This window comes from Trachemys scripta, unplaced genomic scaffold (genome assembly GCF_013100865.1).
Source record: "Trachemys scripta elegans isolate TJP31775 unplaced genomic scaffold, CAS_Tse_1.0 scaffold_28, whole genome shotgun sequence".
Classification (NCBI taxonomy): domain Eukaryota; kingdom Metazoa; phylum Chordata; order Testudines; family Emydidae; genus Trachemys; species Trachemys scripta.
In genome coordinates, this window is record NW_023260513.1 from 2,949,287 (window position 1) to 2,970,422 (window position 21,136).

The 21,136-nt window shown below is 58.4% G+C and overlaps 2 protein-coding genes across 2 annotated transcripts; both read left to right on the forward strand.

The window, feature by feature from the left end:
* Window positions 1–1,873: 1,873 nt before the first annotated feature.
* On the forward strand, window positions 1,874–11,676 carry GNL1 (G protein nucleolar 1 (putative)). The gene is made up of 12 exons (XM_034757573.1): window positions 1,874–2,058; window positions 4,251–4,419; window positions 5,515–5,651; window positions 6,008–6,159; window positions 6,358–6,429; window positions 7,192–7,390; window positions 7,728–7,823; window positions 8,085–8,282; window positions 8,772–8,950; window positions 9,263–9,425; window positions 9,819–9,959; window positions 11,191–11,676. Exons 1-12 carry the CDS (start codon window positions 1,986–1,988, stop codon window positions 11,493–11,495), a joined length of 1,884 nt encoding a protein of 627 aa, XP_034613464.1. The 5' UTR covers window positions 1,874–1,985; the 3' UTR covers window positions 11,496–11,676.
* A 2,298-nt stretch (window positions 11,677–13,974) lies between these two features.
* RPP21 (ribonuclease P/MRP subunit p21) lies at window positions 13,975–17,246 on the forward strand. The gene is made up of 5 exons (XM_034757543.1): window positions 13,975–14,335; window positions 15,170–15,270; window positions 15,421–15,503; window positions 15,727–15,858; window positions 16,526–17,246. Exons 1-5 carry the CDS (start codon window positions 14,279–14,281, stop codon window positions 16,681–16,683), a joined length of 531 nt encoding a protein of 176 aa, XP_034613434.1. The 5' UTR covers window positions 13,975–14,278; the 3' UTR covers window positions 16,684–17,246.
* The last annotated feature ends 3,890 nt before the right edge of the window (window positions 17,247–21,136 follow it).

Consider the following 21,136-nt stretch of genomic DNA (forward strand, 5'->3'; position numbering starts at 1 on the left):
AGGGAGTCCCCCAAGCCAGGCCCAGCCTAGGGGTCCCTCCCTGTCCTGCCAAACACAGGGGGGAAACTTATAGGGCAGGTGGCACCCCAAGGCCCCATCGCATGACTGTCGCACCAAAGCCAACGCCACCATGCTACCCCCATCTGTTCCCCGCACTGGGAGCTGGGAGCCAGGACTCCTGGGTTCTGTCCCCAGCTCTGGGAGGCGGGGTGGGGGGCTGGGAGCCAGGACTCCTGTCCTTGCTGTGCTGTCTGCAGGTGCTAGGCTGGACCAGGTGATTTAGGGGGAGGAACCACGAAAGCGCAGCCGGGAGCAAGCGCTAGGGGGGCAACAGGGACAGGAGAGAGGGTCAACGGTTGAATATCAGGGATCTGGAGGAGGGATGCCAGGCAGAGAACCGCCGACAATGCCCGGCGCTCCTTAAAGGCGTCTAAAGAGACAGTGGATGCTGCCCAGAGGAACTCCATCCCAGGGAGGCCACATGCCCAGGCAGGTCTCTTTTTAAAAGGTTCGTCCCTCATCCAGTATGGGGACCGCGGTGTCAGCTGGGGGAATGTGATTCCACCCCCTCTGGCTCTTAAAGAGCACGCCACCCTCCCCACATGTGGCGTGACCTCGCAAACACTGTCATGCCAGCAGGAATGGGACAGCATGCTCCTAAAAATGGTCCCTTCTGCCACCCAGTGTGGCATGACCTCGCATGTGCCATCATGCTGGTGGGGCTGGGATGATCCTGGGAATAGAATCCATGAATCCTGGTCAAACATATGAAGTATCCTACCCTCTCTTCACAAAACTAACTGGTTGAAACATGAGACAAGGTAACATATAGTATTGGACCAACTTCTGTTGGTGAAAAATGGTCTGATTTGGACATTAAATGTTCCCAGAGCCCCAAAGAAACTGATGTGCTATCCAGCTGCCTCAGAATCAGGGTAGACAAATCTACTTAGGTTATAGTTATCATCTATCAATTAACAAGAGAAAAACGTATACATAATGTAAAGTTTGACATGTCCAGTGGGTTCGGAGGGGGTGGCGAGGGGCTGGGTTCTGTCCCAGTTCTGGTTGGTCAGTGAGGTTTAGTGTGTTAGAGCACGGAGACTAGGAGTCAGGTGCCAGGACTCCTGGGTTCCATCTCTAATCCACTCTCCCTCCTGTTCTCTTATCTTGAGTAGTTCAGCCCAGTTGCTCCCATACACCTAGACTGAAAGATTTATCATTGTCTCCGTGTTTCCTCCTCCTGAGCCTAAATGGGAAGGGATGGGATGGTTGAAATCACTCCCCCTTTCAAAATGGTTCAACCCAGTCCTAGCACACTCACCCCCAGCAACAGAATGGTTCATCCACATCTCTGCCCTGTAAATAATTCCGCCCACTGCACCCACCTTTAACAAAAATGGTAGAGCCCAGTGTTTCCCCTCTAATGGTACAACCCAGTCTTACTGCCCCCAGATCTGAATGGTTTATCCCAGCCTCCTACCACTCTGATATCCCCCCCAGCTAAATGGTTTAGCCCAGACTAGTCTGTTCGTAATAGTTCCTCTCCCTTCTCATTCTGCCTCCCCATATCTTTTAATGGTTTATTCTGCCTCCCCGCTCTGTTGGGATCTATATGGTTTCTTCTCCCCCCCCCATTCAGTGGTTTCTCCCAGTTGCCGAGGGGGTTATTCCTTCCCTCAGCGGTTGCTCCCAAATTTCACACACACCCCCCCCACACACCCGGCTCTCGGTGGTTTATTCTGTCCCACGCTCCAAGTGGTTTATTCCCCCCTTCCTCAGTGGTTTCTCCAAGTTTCCTCTCCCCCCCCGTCTCAGTGGTTTATTCCTCCTTCCGCCATGGTTTCTCCCAGATTTCTCCCGCCCGGGTTCTCAGTGGTTTCTTCCAGTCACAGTGGTTTGCTCCGCCCCCCTCCCCCTCGGGCCTGCAGAGTGGTTCTTCCCGCTTCCCTCCCGGTGCTGCGGGACGGCGGCCGGGCCGGGACATGCCCCGCAAGAGGCCGTTTAGCGCCAAGCAGAAGAAGAAGCAGTTGCAGGACAAGAGGGAGCGGAAACGGGGTGAGGAGGGGGCCACGGCCACCAACATCGGGGCACCGACCCCCCCCCCCCCCCCCCTCCCCCAACATCTGGGCACCGACCTCCCTGCCCCCACCCATATCTGGGCACTGACCTTCCCCCTCCCTTCACAAGCATCTGGGCACCAACCCCCTCCCTTACTGCCACTAACACCTGGGCATCGCCCCCCTCCCCCACCACCAGCAACATCTGGGCATTGACCTTCCCTCTCCCCCCACTAACATCTGGGCACCGCCCCCCTCCCCCACCACCAGCAACATCTGGGCATTGACCTTCCCTCTCCCCCCACTAACATCTGGGCACCGACCCCCCTCCCTCTCCCCCCCACTAACATTTGAGCACCAAACCCCTTCCCAATATTTGGAGACTGACCCATTGCCCCCCCCCTCCCCGTTCCCAACAGCTGGGGAGTGAACATTTTCCTTACCAAAAATACATGTCCCGACCCCAATATTGGGGGAACCCCCCCTCTCATCCCAAAACATCTGGGCACTGACCTTTCCTTCTCCCCCACCCCAACATCTGGGGGCTGATTCAATCCTGGCACTTGAAATTGCCTAGGGCCCCTGGAGCATGGTGGGGGTGGGGGATTTAATGTGGGGGAGTTAGGCAGGCGAGAGGCCTTTCAGTATCCCAGCGCCCTGTAGAAATGTAGACAACCTCCCTGGGCACAAAGGCCCTCTCTCCGAGCAAAACAATTGGGTGCTCTCCCCCAGTGCTGTGCTGTGGCAATCAGGCACCAATCTAGCAAGCCCCCAGTTCAGCTTAATATCTGGGGGTAGCCAGTCCTGGAGTTGCAAGCCCTGCCCTGGGCATGTCCCATTCCCCCCCTCCCCCGCATAAGTCTGACTCTGGGCTCAGTCCCCTGGAGAGAGAGCGCATGCAGCCTGGTGCCTGTTCTTAAAGCATTGAAGACAGTAAACAAGGGAAATTGCTAGGCAAAAACTCAGCGAGAGCTATAAAATAGAGAACAGGCTATGTTAAAGTGGTATCAAGTGGGGCTGGATCAGAGCTGGCACCCCTAGAGGGGAAAGGCCCTATATCCCCAAACTGAGATGCACCATTGGACTTTGAGCACCTAGACAATAAACCAAGGCAATTCCCAGACAAAACCGAGCTGTGTTAAAGCCCTGTTACCCAGAATTCAGCTGGCAGCCGGTCAGGAGCACAATGTGCAGGACTCTCTCATCTGTGCCTTGCCAAGGAGCTTGTCTCTGGCATGCGGCGCCAGCCCTGGCACCCTCTGAGGTCTTCACAAGGGGGGCCATGGATCAGTGCGGCCAGGGCATCTGTTCAGAAGGGCAGCTGTGGTTGCCTAAGGTATTTCCAGCCGCTGTTGCCGTTTGAGTGTTGGGTGCAGTGCTAGGGGGCACTGTGCTGCAGGGAGCGGGGATGGGAGCTCAGTAGGGGCGCTCTCCCTTTGCAGTCAGTGTGACCCCACTATGGCACATGGGAGTGCTGTGCTGCAGGGAGTGGTACAGGGGGCCCCCACACTGTGCCATGCCATGTGGTTGCCTCTGACCCAGGGCTGGGTGGACGGTGGTGCCCTGCGCTAGGGAGTCCTGACTGTTGAGGCTGAGGTAGGCTGCAAGTCAGCGTTCCTCGGCCCTGCCTCACAAACCGGCTGGGAGCGGCTGATAAGGAGCCCCACCCTGGCTACACTAATCTCCTCCCCCAACTTTAGTTCGGCCCCTGGGTGACCATCGGCTCTGCTGCTGACATCCACTCGAGGCGCCTCAAAAATTCCTGCCTGCAGCGATCCTTCGCTCAACTCCAGGGCCTGCCCAGAGTCACACTGTGGTAGAGCCGAGGATAGAACCCAGGAGTCCGGGCTCCCAGCCCCCACCCTGCTCTAACCCACTAGACACGCCTCCCATTTCATGAGGAATGATGCCATCCCCTCTGCAGTCTCTGAGGGGGATGGAGTCTCGCGTGGGAGGGAGACTGGATCCAGCCCCCACCTCTGTTGCCGCAGACACGCGATACGCTGCAAGTGTCCCCGGCTCTGAGCAGCCCTGATGCAGCGTCATGGGCCCTGCAGGGCTGCATTGCAGAGCCTGGGTCTGACCTTGGGGCCTTGATCTGTGGAGGTGCATTATGCTGCCTTGGGCCGGCGCGCAGCCAGCGCCTCCTAGTGGGGACAGGTCCCTGACTCTGCCCTCTCTGTGCCCCAGGTCTGCCTGATGGCGTGAGGTCGAGCTCCAACAGCCGGAGTGGCAGCCATGAGCGGCGGGAGGACCACACAGACACGTCGGACAGTGAGTCCCTGTCCCTGCAGGTCCGGAAACTCAACCAGCAGCCAGCAGTCCGCAGGCTGGGGGACCGCAGCTATGACCCCAACAGGTAATGAGGGGCGATGATCGGGGGGAAACTGAGGCACGGAGCCGGTCACACAGAGCGTATGTGGCAGAATCAGGTGTAGAACCCAAGGGTCCTGATTCCCAGCTCCTTTGCTCTAACCACTAGATTCTGCTCCCTTAGACCCTATTCCCCTTCCAGAGCTGGGAATAGAACCCAGGAGTCCTGGCTCCCCCACCCCCCCTTGCTCTGTTACCCCTGTTGATAGCTGCAGTGGGATGAATTTAGGCCAACCTGCCGCTCCGGGGTTGGCTCTGAGGTCTGTCCCCTCCTGGGCAGGTCTAGCCTTGCTGCTGGACGGGGGGTTATAGTGGAGGGGGAGAGCGGTTTACCTTGGCGGATCCGGCTGTACCGAAGGGCCCTATGGCCTGTGAGGCCCTATGCAATGAGTCCAGCCATGGCAGATCAGCTGGGGAGAGGGGGCTGCGTCGGGGGTCTCCCTGCTGGGTCCGGGAGAGCTCCCCCCAACACACACAGCGCCCCTGTTCATGGGCCTCAGCCCTGCCCCTGCAGGGATCTGCCCCTAGGGGACAGGGAGGAGCTGGGACTCTGTGGCCGGTTCAGCCCTCAGTTTCCCGGATGAGGCTGCCAGCATGGGGGCTGGTCAGTGCTGGCGTGTGGCGTGGGGACAGGGCGCCTGCACTATGGGTGGCTGGGCTGAGACCCCACAACGCGTTACACTCAGACAGGAATGATCAGATCAGAGCTGGCGCCCCCTAGAGGAGAAAGATCCCATGTCTTATTCTCCCCTGAGCCACCAGTCCCCCTACACTGGGATCGGACGGGAGCTGGCGCCCCATAGAGGGGAAAGGCCCCATGTGCCATTCTCCACCCCCATGACCCAGCCAGTCTCCCCTGGCTAGCGCTAGATCAAGCCAGTGAGACCAACTGTCTGAGACACCTCTCATCAGATCTGAAGTTAAGCAGGGTCAGTTTGGGTCCGGATGCAGGTGGGAGACCTGGATTGGCATCTTGGCAGCGCTGGGAGCCCCCATTGGGGAGGAGAACTGGGACAACTAGGATCTCTGCCCCCGGGTCTCCCAGCTGGCCTGATGCTCTGTAACTTCCCCCCGCTGCCAGGTACCGGCTTCACTTTGAGCGCGAGAGCCGGGAGGAGCTGGAGCGGCGCAAGAAGGTGGCTCAGGAGAAGATCCTGGAGCCTGTCCCAGAGAGCGAGAAGGAGCTGGACATACAGGACGTCTACAGATCCGGCTCCGGTGAGCAAGGGGCTGCAGTGGGGAGGGACATCGCCTGGAGGGGCCAGGACCCTCCTGAATTTTTCCCCTCCCTCTTGGCTCCGTCTGTGCAAACATCCTGTGGCGGGGAGTTCCCCAGGCTGCCCTCTTCCTGCTGACGCCTTGCTTTCTGAGGAACTTGGATCTGGCTGACGTGTGGGCACAGCGGGTCGTGGCGGTGGTGGGAATATTGGCTGAGGACCATGTATGGGTGATGGAATCCTGGTTCCCGGGGGCCGGCTCGCATTCACTGGGGTTGCTGGAGGGCCCTTTCACAGCTTCTCAAGATTGGGATCCCTCCGTACTGACCGCTTCTCTCCCCCGCCCCACCCCTCCAGTGCTGGATTTCCCCAAGCGCCCCCCCTGGAGCTACCAGATGAGCAAGGAGCAGCTGCTGGTGCGGGAGGAGAAGTGTTTCCGGGACTATCTGGAGGGAATCTACAGCACCTACCAGCCCAGCCAGCTAAGCTACTTCGAGCATAACCTGGAGGTGAGCGGGGACGTAGGGCCTTTCCCCTCCGGGGGATGCTGGCACCGATCCAGCCCTAGGGCGGGGGACTGGCTGGCTTGGGGGCACGGGGAATGGGACATGGGGCCTATCCCCCCTAGGGGGCCCCAGCTCTGATCCAGCCCCAGGGTAAGGGGACTGACTGAGTCAGGGGCTTTCCCCTCTCCGCTTGCCTTGCAGACCTGGCGTCAGCTGTGGCGGGTGCTGGAGATGTCAGACATCATCCTGCTGATCACAGACGTCCGTCATCCGGTAAGGGCCCCTCCCCTGCCTGGGATCCCAGGGCAATGGGGCAGGGACAGCTTGTGGGGAGGGGGGGGTTGAAGAGCCTCACTCCCAGCCGCCGGGGTCCTTGGGGTCCTGCTGTGGGGGTAGTTCAGGAGCCCTGTCCACAGGCAGCCCCCACAGGACACGGGAGATTGGAGTCCTTGCCCCAGGGGCTCTTGGGGGTCCCATACAAATTGTGAGGGGAACCCTGAGTTCTCCCTTCTCTCTTGGCATCTGGATGTGACCCAGTGGGTCATTGGGTCCCTTCCTGTGTCCCAGCGTTACAGGGTATCAAACCAGGATACCGCTCCCTTCCCCACGTCTGTAAAGCCCCTGCGTGATCTCTGTTTCCCTCCCTCAACTGCCAGCGTCCTGGCCTAAAGCTGCTGCCATCCCAGCTCCTGAAAGTAATGGGATTGAAGGGGGCAGCATGGATGGGGCGGTGACCACTGCTGACCACTACAACCTCCCAGAGCTGGTCACAGAACCCAGGAGTCCTGGTTCCCATCTCCTCTCCCGCCTCCCCTGGCTCTAACCCACTACACACCACTCCCCTTCCAGAGCTGGGGATAGAACCCAGGAGTCCTGGCTCCTACCCCCTCCCCCCCCCACACACACTCTAACCACTAGACCCCACTCCCCTTCCAGAGCTGGGGATAGAACCCAGGAGTCCTGACTCCCAGCCCTGCCTCTCTAACCCACTGGAGCCCACTCCCTTGGCTCAGCCGTCCCTGTCTCCGCCCCCAGGTCATTAACTTCTCCCCTGCGCTGTACGACTTTGTGACCAAAGAGATGAGGAAGAACCTGATTCTGGTGCTGAACAAGATCGATCTGGCGCCGCCGGCGCTGGTTGTGGCCTGGAAGCACTACTTCCAGACCCGCTTCCCCCAGGTGCACGTCGTCTGCTTCACCTCCTACCCCCAGCAAAGCCAGGATCCCAGCACAGGTAACGCCTCCGCTCAGGGGCGCCGGCCCCAGCGCGGGGGAGTGGCTGTCTCGGGATGGGATACGGAGCCGTTCCCCGCTAGGGGGTGCCAAGTCTGATCCAGCCCCAGGGCGGGGGACTGGATGGCTCAGGGAATGGGGAATGGGACTCTGGGCCTTTCCCCTGTAGGGGGCGCCGGCTCTGATCTGGCTGCAGATGAATTAGTGCCTGGATATTGGGATGTGACATTGGAAAACTTTAATACTGAGCTGGGAAATAGAACCCAGGAGTCCTGTCTCCCAGCCCCCCAGTCCTGGCCCCTAGTCTAACCTCTGGCTTCTCCCTGTTCGTGTGTCAGTGTTTAAGAAGCGGCGGAAGCGGAGGAAGGGCAGGAGCACGGCCATGGGACCGGAGCAGCTGCTCCATGCTTGCGAGACCATCACTGCTGGGAAAGGTGAGGACCATTTATAACATCCCCTTAGGGTCATTACTGTCTTATCCCCTACCCTGCTCCACAGCTTCTCCTGGTGCCACATGGGGGTCAGCACTGCAAGGGGAGAGCCTGCCCCCTGCAGCACGGCACCCCCAGAGCCATCTCCCATCTACACATTGAGCGGAGCAGACCCTGCTTAGCTTCCTGAACACTTGCCCAGCCCTAGGACATGTGCTACAGAATCATTGGTTGGCCTCTCTTTGACCCTTTTGCCCTCCCCAGTGGACCTGAGCAGCTGGAAGGAGAAGATCGAGCGGGACGCGGCCAGCGCCCACCTGCCCGCCGAGGACTCGGATGAGGACGACGACGACGACGAAGGGGCGGCTGTGGTGGTGGAACACCAGACTGACGTGGCCATGGATGTCGGGGTTCCTTCCCAGGAGCTCTACAAGGACGGCGTTCTGACCGTGGGCTGTGTGGGTGAGAGCATTCTGCACTGGAGGGGGGAAAGGGGGTCATTCTCCTGATCTGCTGCTTGGGGCCCCTTTGGACTGCGAGGATTAGGGGGCAGTAGCTGGAGTGGCTGGATAATGGGTGCAGGGGAAGGGGTGACTGGGTGGAGGACGAGGGATCTCCATGGGGTTTTTGAGGGGGCATCTGAGGGGGACGGTGTCCGGGCAGGTGGGAAAATGGGGGGTGGTTGCTGTGGAAGGGAGTTCGAGGAAAGGGGTGGTGCAGGATGTGGAGGGGGGTGGTTGGTTGGGGGGCAGTGAATGAAGGGGGAGACACGGGGTGTCTTGCGGGCGGGTGGGGAGAAGGGAGCGTGCAGTGGGGGTGACTGGTGATTTGGGGACAAAAGGGGGGTTGGGGGGCTGGATCGGACTTGGGGAGGACCTTGGGGGGGTGGCTTTTTCTGGGTGGGGACTTGGGGGGGCTCTGTCCACATTGTGACCCTGCCCCTTCCCCCAGGGTTCCCCAACGTGGGCAAATCGTCGCTGATGAACGGGCTGGTAGGGCACAAGGTGGTGAGTGTGTCCCGGACGCCCGGCCACACCAAGTACTTCCAGACCTACTTCCTGACCCCCACCGTGCGCCTCTGCGACTGCCCCGGCCTCATCTTCCCCTCCCTGGTGCACAGGGAGCTACAGGTACTGCCCCACAGCTGGCTTGGGGTGTGTGTGTGGAGAGTTTAGTGGTTAGAGCAGGGGGGGTCTGGGAGTCAGGACTCCAGGATTCTACCCCAGCTCTGGGAGGGGAGTGGGATCTCGTGGTTAGAGGAGAGGGGCTGAGAGCCAGGACTCCTGGGTTCCGTTCTCTTCCCCTCGCCATACATTAATTTCCCCCCATGTAATATTGGGATAACTTATGCCAAATCCCTGGTCATGGCGGCAGTGAGACATCTTCCCCCTGCTGGCGGATGCTGGCATTACACCCACGCTGCTTCCTGTCTCTCCTTGCAGATCCTGTCTGGCATCTACCCCATCTCCCAGATCCAGGAGCCCTACAACGCCGTGGGATACCTGGCTGGCCGTATCCCCATCCAAGCCCTGCTCAAGCTGCGCCACCCCAATGCCGAGGAGGGCAAGCCCGAGACCCGGTGGTGCGCCTGGGACATCTGTGAAGGTGAATGGGGTCTGAGCGCTAGAGGGGCACCATGCTGCAGGGAGTGGCACAGCAGCTGAATAAGGTGCACTCTCCCCTGGCAGTCAGTGTGACACTAGGGGGCGCTGTGCTGCAGGGTGTGGGACGGGGGCTCAGTAGGGGGCGCTCTCCCGTGGCAGTCAGTGTTGGCCCCAGTGCGACACTAGGGGGCGCTGTTCTGCAGGGAGCAGGATGGGGGCGCTCTCCCCTGGCAGTCAGTGTTGGCCCCAGTGCGGCACTAGGGGGCGCTGTGCTGCAGGGAGCGGGATGGGGGATCAGTAGGGGGCGCTCTCCCCTGGCAGTCAGTGCTGGCCCCAGTGCGGCACTAGGGGGTTCTGTGGTCCGTGCTGACCCCATCTCGCCCTCTTTCCCCAGCCTGGGCCGAGAAGCGCGGTTATAAGACGGCCAAAGCGGCTCGTAACGACGTGTACCGAGCTGCCAACAGCATCCTGCGGCTGGCGGTGGACGGACGCCTCTGCCTCTGTCTGCGGCCTCCCGGCTACTCCACTCAGAAAGGTACTGGGATGGGGAGGGGACTGCCCTCCCAGGGCATTGTGGGTATTTACCCAGCATCCCTCTGGGAGTCTGGGCAGGAGGACCAGATCCTACCGATCCAATGGAAGGTTGCCTATAATGGCCACGGGAGGGGGAGTAGCCAGTGGCAAGTTGTGTTGGGCTAGTGATATTTCTACCCCGCTTGCCCCCCTCAGGGAAAGGCAGGAATGGCTGGGAATTCACCCCAGTGACTCGGCACCATCCTCTATGACAGAATTTTAACCTCAGCCCCTGAGCGAAAGGCTGATGAGTTTTTAAGGCTCGTTTATCCCGATATCCAACCTATTCAGAATTCTAAAATCCTTCCCTCGCTACCTCGGCGATTATTGATGCTGTTGATATTTTAGAGCAAGATCCAACGGCTGGAAGTTGACGCCAGACGGATTCAGGGTGGAAAGACCTACGTTTTGAACAGTGAGGGGCATTGGGGCAATTTATCAAGGGCCGTGGTGGGTCACGGGCAGCTTTTAAATCAACATTGGATGTTTTCAAAGGGCTGCTCTGGTTCACACGCTTAAACCAGGGCCTGTGTTCTGCAGGAGGTCAGGCGAGAGGATGTTGGCCTGGGAATTCGTTAATGAAGTTAGCGAGCAATGATTTTCCCCAAGGAGTAGTTTAGGAACAGTTCATAAACTCGCTGATGGGCCATGTGCTGAAGACAGTTACATCAATAGTTACTCATTGCTAAAGAGTCTCCGCTCCTTTGAATTCAAAATAAGTTTACGAATGATAATCAGGAGTAGTTAACAGTGACTGCTTTCTTCGTTCTCGCCACAGAAGTGTGCTGTATAAATATGTTACCGTTCATGTACTCGTGTGTTATGGTGAGCGTGTGTGTGCACTTATAGAAAATCTAAGAGATGAGTGAAAATCAGAATTACCATTATGCAGGAAATTCTGATATTTTGCCTTTTTTTTCTTTTTATATTGAATCAGGTTGAAAAATCAAAAAATTTTTGCAGATGGTTTTGGGGTCTAGTGGTTACAGCAGAGGGTCTGGGTGTCAGGACTCCTGGGTTCTATCCCCAGCTATGGGAGGGGAGTGGGGGTCTCATGGCTTAGTGCAGGGGGGGCTGGGAGTAAGGACCCCTGGGTTCTAGTCCTGGCTCTGGGAGGAGAGTGGGGTCTAGTGGTTAGAGCATGGTGGTTTACCCTCGCAGCCCACCCCTGACCATCCGTCTGTCCCCCTCAGCCATGTGGGAGCACCATCCCGAGACAGCAGAGATCGCCGCCCTGCAGGAGGCTCACCGCAAGCACAGCCGGCGCAGTTCAGAGGAAGAGGAGGAGGAGGAAGAGGAGATATCCAGCTCTGGGGAGGAGGAGGATGAGGAGAAGGACCGTGATGCCGATGAGGAAGAGGAGGAGGAGGAGGAAGAACCAGCTGCCTCCAGTGGAGGAGGGAGCAGCGCCCCAGCCCAGGCCCCACCCAGGAGGGTGCTGAAGGGGAAACTCTCAAGCCGGAACTTGTTTGCTTTGCTGGGGGAGGACGAATGTTAGTGGCTCCCCCTGTTGGACAGATTGAGAAAAGGGGGGAGGAGGCCTGGCTACAGGCTCCACCCCCTGCCCCTGTTACAGGCTCCGCCCCCTGCCCTGGCTGAGCTCCGCCCCCCCATTCTCCATGTTCATTCCAATGCTCTATAGCCTCTGTATATGAATAAAGGTGATGTTTATTTCCAGACCCCGCCTCCGTCATTGGCCGGGACACTGGTCTCCCTCCCCAGCCATTGGTCCATCTATCCTGGGATCTCCACTGCCCGGCTGCATCACACCAATGGGCTCATCTAGCCTAGTATCCCGCCCCTTCAGATAAGATCCATGGGTCCATGTAGCTCAATATCCCAGCCTGGTCCTTGCTGCCCTGGCTCAGAGCAGTGGTCTCTGCTCGGGCCTGTTCATTTTGCATCATTTCTATCCATCAAAAAGGCTTGTTCCTTTTAGTCTTCAAATCTTGGTTTTGCTGCAGAAGCATCCTGCTCCCCATTTGCCTGTGGAACTCCCTGCCACAGTATTCTCGCCCATACTGCTCATGGAAGTAGAGAGCAAAGGATAACTCGGTCTTACAGCCCATGCGTTGGATCCCATCAGCTGTTTATTTTTCCAGGAGTTTCTTCCAATCGCCTCAGGGTATCCTCCCAGTCTGCCCTGGGGCAACTGTTGAACTTCAGCCTGCTTGTTGTGTTTATTGTGCAGCTTTGACACATCCAGCAAATCACCAAGAGGGCTTAGTATTAGATGTATTAGGGCAACACGTAGAGGCCACAGCTGAGATGAGGGCCCCGTTGTGCCAGGTGCTGCACAGCCACACACGGAGAGACCGTCCCTGCCCCAGCGGGGGACAGGCCCTGCACCAGCTGAGATCAGAAAAACTTTACAAAGAAAAAAAAAGTCTGTTAAATCTCCACTGCACTGTAAACTAAGGGGAACTTGCACCCCCCCAGGGTCATTCTCGGATCTGATGGAACAGACAGGAGTGAGGTGGAGACAGCAAACTGGGGGATATGCACCGTGAAGCAGAGAGCCACTCCCACGTGCAAACAAATGTTGGCTTTGCTGAAGTATCTGCTCCCGAGGTGGAAGCGAGGACCGATCGCTGGGGCTGTGTTTGGGCAGCATTGCAACCCCTTTCCCCTCAGGCAAACTGGTCACCCGGGACTGATCGCCCCCGCCCCTTGTCTTGTTCGAAATACTCCATTGGGAGTGCCCTGACAGCAGCCCAAAGCAGGGGCGCCGGAATTACTGGCCTTAAGTGCGAGCGACTGGCAGGGTGGGCCTCAGGGTGAAGAGGCAGCCTCAGGGTGGGGCCTCGGGGGGATGGGATGGCATGAGGGGGTGGGGCCATGGTTCGGGTGCCCATGGCCTCCCCACTTTTAGGGACCTTCCGTCGCCCCTGGCCCAACGGCCGCATCCAAAGTGCTTATAAATTTGCATCAGTTTTTTTTTTAAATCAGCAAGTCAATGCAGATGCCCGTGATCTTCGCCGGTGCTTGTATCTTCCCCGTCAGTTCTGAGATGCAGCCACCTCTGGGGTGGGGCAGCTGGGGAAACAGTTGCATGATGACGCTGCATAGGCATCACTCATCCAGCACTGAGATGCAGCCACTTCTGGGGTGGAAAGCAGCAGCTATTTAACTACCACAGTTTAGGACAAGAAGGGATGGGGGAATCCTCCTAACTCCAATGACAACCACAGGATGAATTCCAGGGATGGCAATACAGATTTGCCTCAGCTGGGATCGAGCCAATACGATGCAGTTAATCCAGCCTTGCAAAAAAAAGGAACCAGCCATATACAGTATTATCTGAAATTAGGCAAAGTAAAAGTGCCCCCTACTGAGCCCTCGCCCCACTCCCTGCAACACAGCGCCCCCTTGGGGTCAGCGCTGGCTGCCAGAGCAGAGCGCCCCCTGCTGGAGGGAGGGGGAATGGCCAGCAGAGGGCCAGGGCTGTGCTGAGTCTCGGCTGGGGAGCAGGGGGGACCCGAAGGGGCAGGTGCAGGAGGAAGGGGTGTTCCTCCCCCGCCCCATGGTGTGCGGCAGAGCCAGGCAGGCTGGGGAACTACATTTCCCAGAGGCCTTTGCTACTGCTGCAGCTACGTCAGCTGGGGGCGGGGGCTGGGCAGGAAGAGGCTGCCGCTGCTGGTGCCTCCATGTGACAGGTCCGGGGCAAACGGGGGAGGGGGGAAATAAAAGGGGCTGGCGGGGTATTGCTGTGAAGGGGTGTAGGGGGTCTGGAGGAAGAAGGTTGGGGGGCTGTGAGAGGAAGGGGATCTGGGGAGGGGGCTGGCAGGGGAAGCGATAAGGGTTTGGGGGAAGGGGCTGGCGATTTGCAGGGGAGGGAGATGTGGGGAGGGGGCTGGCAGGGGAAGCGATAGGGGTCTGGGGAAGGAGCTGGGATGGGGGTTTCACGAGGAGGTGGGGGATGTTCTGTTGGGGGTGATCTGGGGGGAGCAGGTGTAACCCTACAAGGGTGTGTGTGTGGGGGAAAGGGGGTAGCAGGGCCCATTCTGGTATGGGGGGGCTGTTGTCCCTCCTGGAAGAATAACAAAGCCTGGGAGCCCCCTGTCTTTTGGGGACAGATCCCAGCTCTGTGTGTGGTGGGGAGTCACTAGAAATGGGGTGGTGGTGGTGGGGGGGGGGTGGATTGTGAAAACGCCCCCACCTGGGGTAATTGCTGAAGGCAGCATGGAGCCAGCTGGGGGAGGGGCAGCTAACAGCCCCTTAGGGGACTAGCTGCCCCCCCCCCAAGTATTTTCCCCTATTCCAGATCTGCCCCCCACAGCGATGTCAGCCCAAGTGAAGGATAAAGAGGCTTTCCAAAGGCTTAGCTTCCTCTACCAGGTGAGGGTGGTGCCCCCTAGTGCTGGGGTCCCAGCGGGAACGGGGGTTACACATCCCCAAGTGCAGGGGTACTCAGATTGGGGGTTGCCCCTCAGGGGGTCGTGAGGTTATTACGTAGGGGGTCACGAGCTATCAGCCTCCACCCCAAACCCCGCTTTGCATCCAGCATTTCTAATGGTGTTAAATATATTTAAAAGTGTTTTTAACTTATAAGGGGGCTCACACTCAGAGGCTTGTTATGTGAAAGGGGTCACCAGTACAAAAGTTTGAGAACCCCTGCCTAAGAGAGACCCAGGGCTGGGGGTCTCTGTGGGGCCTGGGGAGGGGGGATTTCTGGGGCTCCCCCCAGGATTCCTGAATAGAGCGTGGGGCAAAGAGGGTTGGTGTGTCTGTGTGTGGGGTGGGGGCGGGGAGGATTGGAGGAAGGTGGGATTGGGGCAACTGGAAGGGAAGGGGGATCAGTAGGGCAAGGGGGTCACGTGGAGGTGGGGGAGTGATATGGGACTGGGGGAGGGGAGGATGGATGGAGATGGGGCTGGGGGAGGGGGGAATCGGTGGGAGGGAGGACTGGTGGGGGGAGATGGGGTTGGGGGATCAGTGAGACTGGGGAGGGGGGGGATCAGTGGGGCTGGGGGGAGCGACATGGGGAGGGGGGATCAGTAGGATAACATGGGCGAGGGGGTAATGGTGGGGTGACATGGGGCTGCGGGGAGATCAATGGGGAGGGGAGAGCCATGTGGGGCTCGGGGAGGGATTGGGGGTGACATGGAGCAGGGGGAGATGTGGGGCTGTTCCCCTCACTCTGCATCTCTTTTCCCCCTGCCCACCCCGCAGGCGGCTCACTGTGTCCTCGCCCACAACCCCGAGAACCAGGAGCTGGCGCGATTCTACTGCCACGCGCAGCGCACCATCAGCCGCAGGCTCGTGCTGAGACAGTGAGTGTCGGGACATGGGGCCTTTCCCCTCTAGGGAGTGCTGGCTCCCATCTGGCCCCAGGAGGTGGGGACTGGGCCATAGGGTCTCTCCCCTCTAGAGGCCCATCTCCCCAGGCCCAGCCCCTGTCTGTGTTTTCTCCCCTCCGCCAGGGACCCCTCGGTGAAGAGAACCATCTGCAAATCCTGCTCCTCCCTCCTGGTCCCTGGTGTCAGCTCCACGGTGCGCCAGAGAAGTGAGTGCCGCCCCCTAGTGGGGAGGGATCAGTACTGCTCTGGGAGCCCAGATTCCTGGGTTCTTTCCCCAGCTCTGGGAGGGGAGTGGGGTCTAGTGGTTAGAGCAGGGGGGCTGGGAGTCAGGACCCTGGGAGACCAGTGGGGTTAGGTGACAAAGCCTCTCCCTGTGCATGCCTGTCTGTGCCCGGTCCCTGACTCCCTGCCCCTCCGCCTCCCCTCCAGGGCGCCGCGGCCGGCGCTGGTCAGTCGTACGGTGTCTCTGCTGCGGCCAGACCAAGCGCTTCCCAAGCAACCCCGCGTACAAGCTGTGGGCGGAGCAGCCTGAGGCTCTGCTGGAGAACCAGCCCCAAGCTGGTGAGAGGGGGCAGCATCCAAAGGGTTAATGGGGGCGGTGTGGGGCTGGAGCCCCTGAGTGGAGGAGTGGGGCACCTGGAGGCAGGGCTCAGCAGGGAAGATGGGGGGGAGGGGGAGGGGGGTTTGCCAGGCTCTGGATTGTTTTGTTAGTGTGTGTGTGTGTGTGTGTGTGAGGCTGGATTGATCTGGGAGGGATTGGTCAGAGAGGGGTATGGATGGGGGGGGTGAGCCAGAATTGGTCTGGGGGGTGAAGCTTGCATCAGTGGGGGGGGATTGGAGGGAGGAGGAGCTGGGGGGGTTGATCAGAGCTGGGATTGGTGTGGGGAAAGGGGCTGGGATCAGTCCATGGGGAGTTTGTGGGGGGGGAAGCTGGGATCAGCCAGGAAGGGATCAAGTCGGGGAGGAGCTGGGGTTGTTCTGAGAGGGGTATGGATTGGGGGGGGAACTGGGATTGGTATGGGGAGAAGATGGGATTGGACTGGGGGGGGCTTTGGGGAGGGGACTCTGGGATCGATCTGGGGGTGGGGGAGGAGCTGGGGTTGGTGGTGGTGGTGGGGGGTTAGCCGTGTAGGGGGGAATAGCAGGATCAAGGGGGGGGAGGGGAGAATTTGAGGGCAGGGGAGCAGTGGGAATTTCCTGCATCTCCATCTCATCTCTTCCCCTCCAGACCAGAATCCTGCAGCCCCCCAGGATTCCCCGAAGGAGCCCTCAGCACAGAAGGCCAAAACCCCCAGTGTGACCTCCGGTCTCCAGAGCCGCTCCCCCCCGCAGGGGACTGCAGAGGCTGGGACCCGGGTGGGGAAAGGGGGCCCAAGCAGGAGGTGACCCCCGGGGATGGCCGTGAGCAGGGGCCAGTGGCTTGGGGCCTGATCCCAGTGGGGGGTGGCAAGGACAGGCCTGGGGCAGGTTTTAGGAGACTCCGTTCGTAAGAGAGGTGCCAAGACTGATTTGAAAAGGGAGAGGAAGAGAAACGACCCCCTCGAAACTATCCACTCCTGGGGCACTGGCTGGCTCAGGGGGTGGGGAATGGGATATGGGGCCTTTCCCCTCTGTGGGGCACCAGCTCCCACCTGGCCCCAGGGCAGGGGACTGGCTGGCTCAGTGGGGCAAGGAACGGGACGTGGGGCCTTTCCCCACTCGGGGGTGCCAGCTCCGATCCAGCCCCAGAGCAGGGGACTGGCTGGCTCAGGGGGTGGGGAACGAGACATGGGGCCTCTAGGGGGCGTCGGTTCTGATTTGGTGGGTTTTTTTGGGATCCTTGTCTATTTATAAACGTACAATCAAATTGCATCTCCGTGTGCATTTTTAGAAGCACGTTTCCTGCCTCAGCATCTTTTATTGGCTTAAAACAAGCTGGTGGGAGGCGGGACCGTAATGGACGATACCCCTCTAGGATTATGTGTAGGGGAAGGGGGGAATACAATGGAGGGGACGCCCGGGGGGGGGGGCGGTTCAAGAAGGGGGGGACTATGTGGTCCTGGCTGGACTTGGGGGGGGGGTAGTGGGAGAAACAGTCTACCATTACCAGTGGGAATACTAGGGACTGGGACGTCCCATGAGAAGCGTTTGCTCCCCTGGCTGGTTGGCCGTGGCACTTCTTGCTTGGCCCCAGTTCACTTTCCGGTTTGGGCCGTCAGCTGGCTGGGGTGTTACCGGCACAAAATTCTCTGTTACACACTGTAGGGCACCCACCTTTACCCAGTTCCTCGGGCTCAAGGCGCAATTCTCTTAATTTAGGCACCCACCCTTACCTGGTCCTAGGGCTCCAGGTGAAAGGCACCTAACTTTACCCCTCCATGGGCTCTGGTCTCTACTCGTCCAAGGACTGTGGGCTAACACCCTTTCCGAGTGGGCTCAGGGCTTAATCTTTTGCAGGTTTATGGGGTCTTTTACCAGTGATATCCTACGTAACCTCTATTTATTAACAATCACCAAAAACCAGACTGCACACGCTACCCATACAGTGCTCACCACTCCCAAGAAGACAAATGAACTTTTCCTGATGGCCAGTCAGGATCAGGTAGGGTGACCAGACAGCAAGTGTAAAAAATCAGGACAGGGCGTGGGGGGTAATAGAGGCCTATATAAGAAAAAGCCCCCAAAATCAGGACTGTCCCTATAAAATCGGGACATCTGGTCACCCAGGTCCATCTGGGGGACTCCAGTTTCTGCACAGCGTCATTGGCAGAGCGTTGCGGTCTCACAGCTCTGATCTTTGGGGCTATGTCCTGGAGTTGGTGCCCCAAGAACTTTCTTTTGGACCCCAGTTTATATAGTGAAACTTGAGCCCTGCTTAGTTATATCTTAACCAATCAATATACTAACATTTTACTAACCAATCCTAACAAAATGCTCTCACCAATCCTACCCCACCACCTTCATTAATTTACACCTAGCAAAATTAATGATGTAACAGACAGAAATAATCAAAGAACCGGACAGAACTCATCCAGACAAACAATGGGGAAGTGGGGACCATAAAGACAAAACAATAAAGAAATGAGGATTCCACAACCACAACTATTGATAAGTGGTTTCTTGTCAGACAGAATGCCATCAAACAAAGTTTTCTTTAACCATCTTAAGATCTGTTTCTTTATCTGGCTATAGTAGGTGCCATTAGGACGGGGTCTCCTTCTTAACAGCCTGATATTACATCGTTTTAATGTAATTTAGATGGAATGTGAGGATGTGACTTCCTGCTTCTCCGCTGCTCTTTTAATCTGGCTGCAAACGAAGGCTTTAGGCCTTGCAATATGGCTGCAGACAAAGGCCTTATCCTTCCAGGGCTTTTCTCCTTAGGCAGGGCTGGGGTCCTCTCACGTGGTGGTGCTGCGGCACTGCAGGTGGGAAGCTGAAGGCGGGGAGCAGAAAGCAACAGAGCAAGGGAAGAGAAAACCATACAGGAGCTTACGTGGCTGTGTGGTGCTGGATGTTTTAGTAACCCTAACACTCGGCTGGGACGAAAATCCCTTAATCTGGTTTGCTCCCGGGGTCCCGGAAGCTAAGATAAGGGGAGATGGCCAGGTGGGGGTGAATATATGAGCTGGGAGATGAGAATGATTCTTTTATTTTTTTCAAAGTCTCTTTTTAAGCAGCCCCCCAAAAAGGAGTACAGGTGGGGGCAGTTTCTCCTCATTATTTTGGCCACCAATTAAATCCATTTCCGGAAGGCCACGTTCGCATAGGTAACTTTGTTCCCACATTTACTTGTTTGTTAAGTATGACCTCACCACAGTCAGTGATTTGCATGAGTAGGGCCCCTGCTGTCTGGACTGATTCAATTTTTGTGTCTGGTTTTTCTTGCACCTGTTCCTAACATGGTGCGTTTCTTGAAAAACAGCTAGACTTATATTTCATGGTCAATTCTCTGCCGAGCAAACCATCCTAGGTTAGTGTGACCTCTGATAAACTTTCCCAGACGTCTCACAATTAAACTTACAACTGGGGTACATTTTTTAGGTCCCGTGATCACAACAGACCCCAAAGATGCTTAATTCAAGAAGGTCCCCCAAGGATATGCAGCATGTTGTCACAAACTCCGCCCTCCTCCCAGAGTCAGGAAGAGAACACAGGCGCTGGGGATAGAACTCAGGAGTCCTGGCCCTCAGCACCCCCTGCTCTAACCTACTAGCCCCCACTCTCCTCCCAGAGCTGGAGATAGAACCCAGGAGTCTTGACTCCCAACCCTCCCTGCTGTAACCCACTAGACCTCACTACCCTTCCTTCCCCTCCCAGAGCAACTGATTGAGCATGGGGTCCAGGAGGGAGGGAACTGTGTTTTCATGAACCCTTTTTCCAGGTGAGGCCAGCACAAAAAAAGGAAGGCAAAAGGGCCAGAGTCCCTAGAGAATGTTTGTGTAGGGTCACCTGTGACACACACACACTCACACGTGTGTGTGTGTGATTTGTGTGTGTGTCAGAGGGAGTGAGACTGGGAAATACACAAGCCGTGCCCCCACCTAATTCAGGGTGGTTTAGAGCAGTGTTCTGGCCCCCTTAATCCTGCAAGCGCCTCCCAGCCGGCTCCAACAACAGGGCCGGCCTTCCTGGGTGTCCCCTAGGCTGAGCCCCAAAGTGCTTCCCCACCAGCCCTGGAGCCGTGTCCTGGAGGCCAGCGCCTGCCATAACGCCTGCCTCCAGCCAGAGGAGGATATAGGTGTTTTTAGCTGTGTGGATGGGGCCAACTGGGCATCCAATGGTGCCACCACCCAAGACCTGCCTCTTCCTCAAAGGCTGGGTGCCGCATCCCGGCTCCCACCCTGGTCTGAATCCCCCAGTCGGTCTCCCTGGACGCCAACAACCGGTGCATCCCAGCCGTCCCTGAGAACGGGCTCGCGGCCTCCGCGAGCTACCGGCTGGGGACGCCCTGGGGAACGCCGGCCTGTGGGATCCGCGCTGGCTGCAGGAGAACACGGCCGCCTTGGGTGGAGACCTGGCCCGTTCCATACACTCCAGCCAGAGTGCTGGGGGCCCCTCTATTGGCTTCCTCACGGCACCCACCATCTGGGCATGAGTGAGGCCGGAGGAGCCCGGGCTGAATGCCCCGGCGCTGGGCTGACAAGGATTTTAGGGGCAGTACAAATGCCAGCTGGAGCTGGGCCAGGCTGTTGCTCGTAAAGGATTTGATGTTGGCTTGGAAACATGTTAACGCTCCTACAGCTTTGGGTTCAGCACTGACTGGGTGCAGAGTGCACCCCCTACTGAGCCCCCCTGGCACTGCACTGGGGCAGGGGGAGTGTGCCCCATACTGACCCCTCCCCCCCTGCAGCACAGCACCCCCTAGCATCGCCCTGAGGCAGTGCAGGAGTCTCCTTCCACGATCACCGCACCCCCAGGTGCAGGCTGCGCTCATGCCAAGGGGCGGGTGCGCCCAGCTGCCCACAGGTTTTGTCGGAGTGTGTGTGTGTCCCATCCACGCAGCCGCCCGCCTCGCCCGGGCTTAGCTGGCAGGCCCAGGCCGCCCTGCGCCAGCTGCTGCTCCGGCCACACGCGGGAGAACTAAACAGCCCAATGGGGGGGGGAGGGGGATCCTGCAGCCCCCTCCCCCCCCGGCCTCGGCACGGCTCACGCCACGCCCCACCCTGCGGGGTATCCCCTTCCCCACACGCCCAAGGTGATGGCCCCACAGGTGAGGGAATCAAAGGAGTGAGTTCTCCCCTCCCCCCCCCAATCCCCAAGCCTCTCCTTCCCCCAGATGAACCCTGAATGTATTAAAGAACATTGGGCCTGCTGGCATGAGAGATATTTTGTGGATGCTACCCATGCAGTGGGGAGG

Bases quoted from the DNA above. Each gene is read 5' to 3' on its own strand.
- GNL1 (XM_034757573.1), top strand. From the start codon at position 1,986: ATGCCCCGCAAGAGGCCGTTTAGCGCCAAGCAGAAGAAGAAGCAGTTG. The intron at 2,059-4,250 runs GTGAGGAGGGGG...TCTGTGCCCCAG, and splicing joins CAAGAGGGAGCGGAAACGGG to GTCTGCCTGATGGCGTGAGG. The intron at 8,283-8,771 runs GTGAGAGCATTC...CCCTTCCCCCAG, and splicing joins TCTGACCGTGGGCTGTGTGG to GGTTCCCCAACGTGGGCAAA.
- RPP21 (XM_034757543.1), top strand. From the start codon at position 14,279: ATGTCAGCCCAAGTGAAGGATAAAGAGGCTTTCCAAAGGCTTAGCTTC. The intron at 14,336-15,169 runs GTGAGGGTGGTG...CCCACCCCGCAG, and splicing joins GGCTTAGCTTCCTCTACCAG to GCGGCTCACTGTGTCCTCGC. The intron at 15,504-15,726 runs GTGAGTGCCGCC...CCTCCCCTCCAG, and splicing joins CTCCACGGTGCGCCAGAGAA to GGCGCCGCGGCCGGCGCTGG.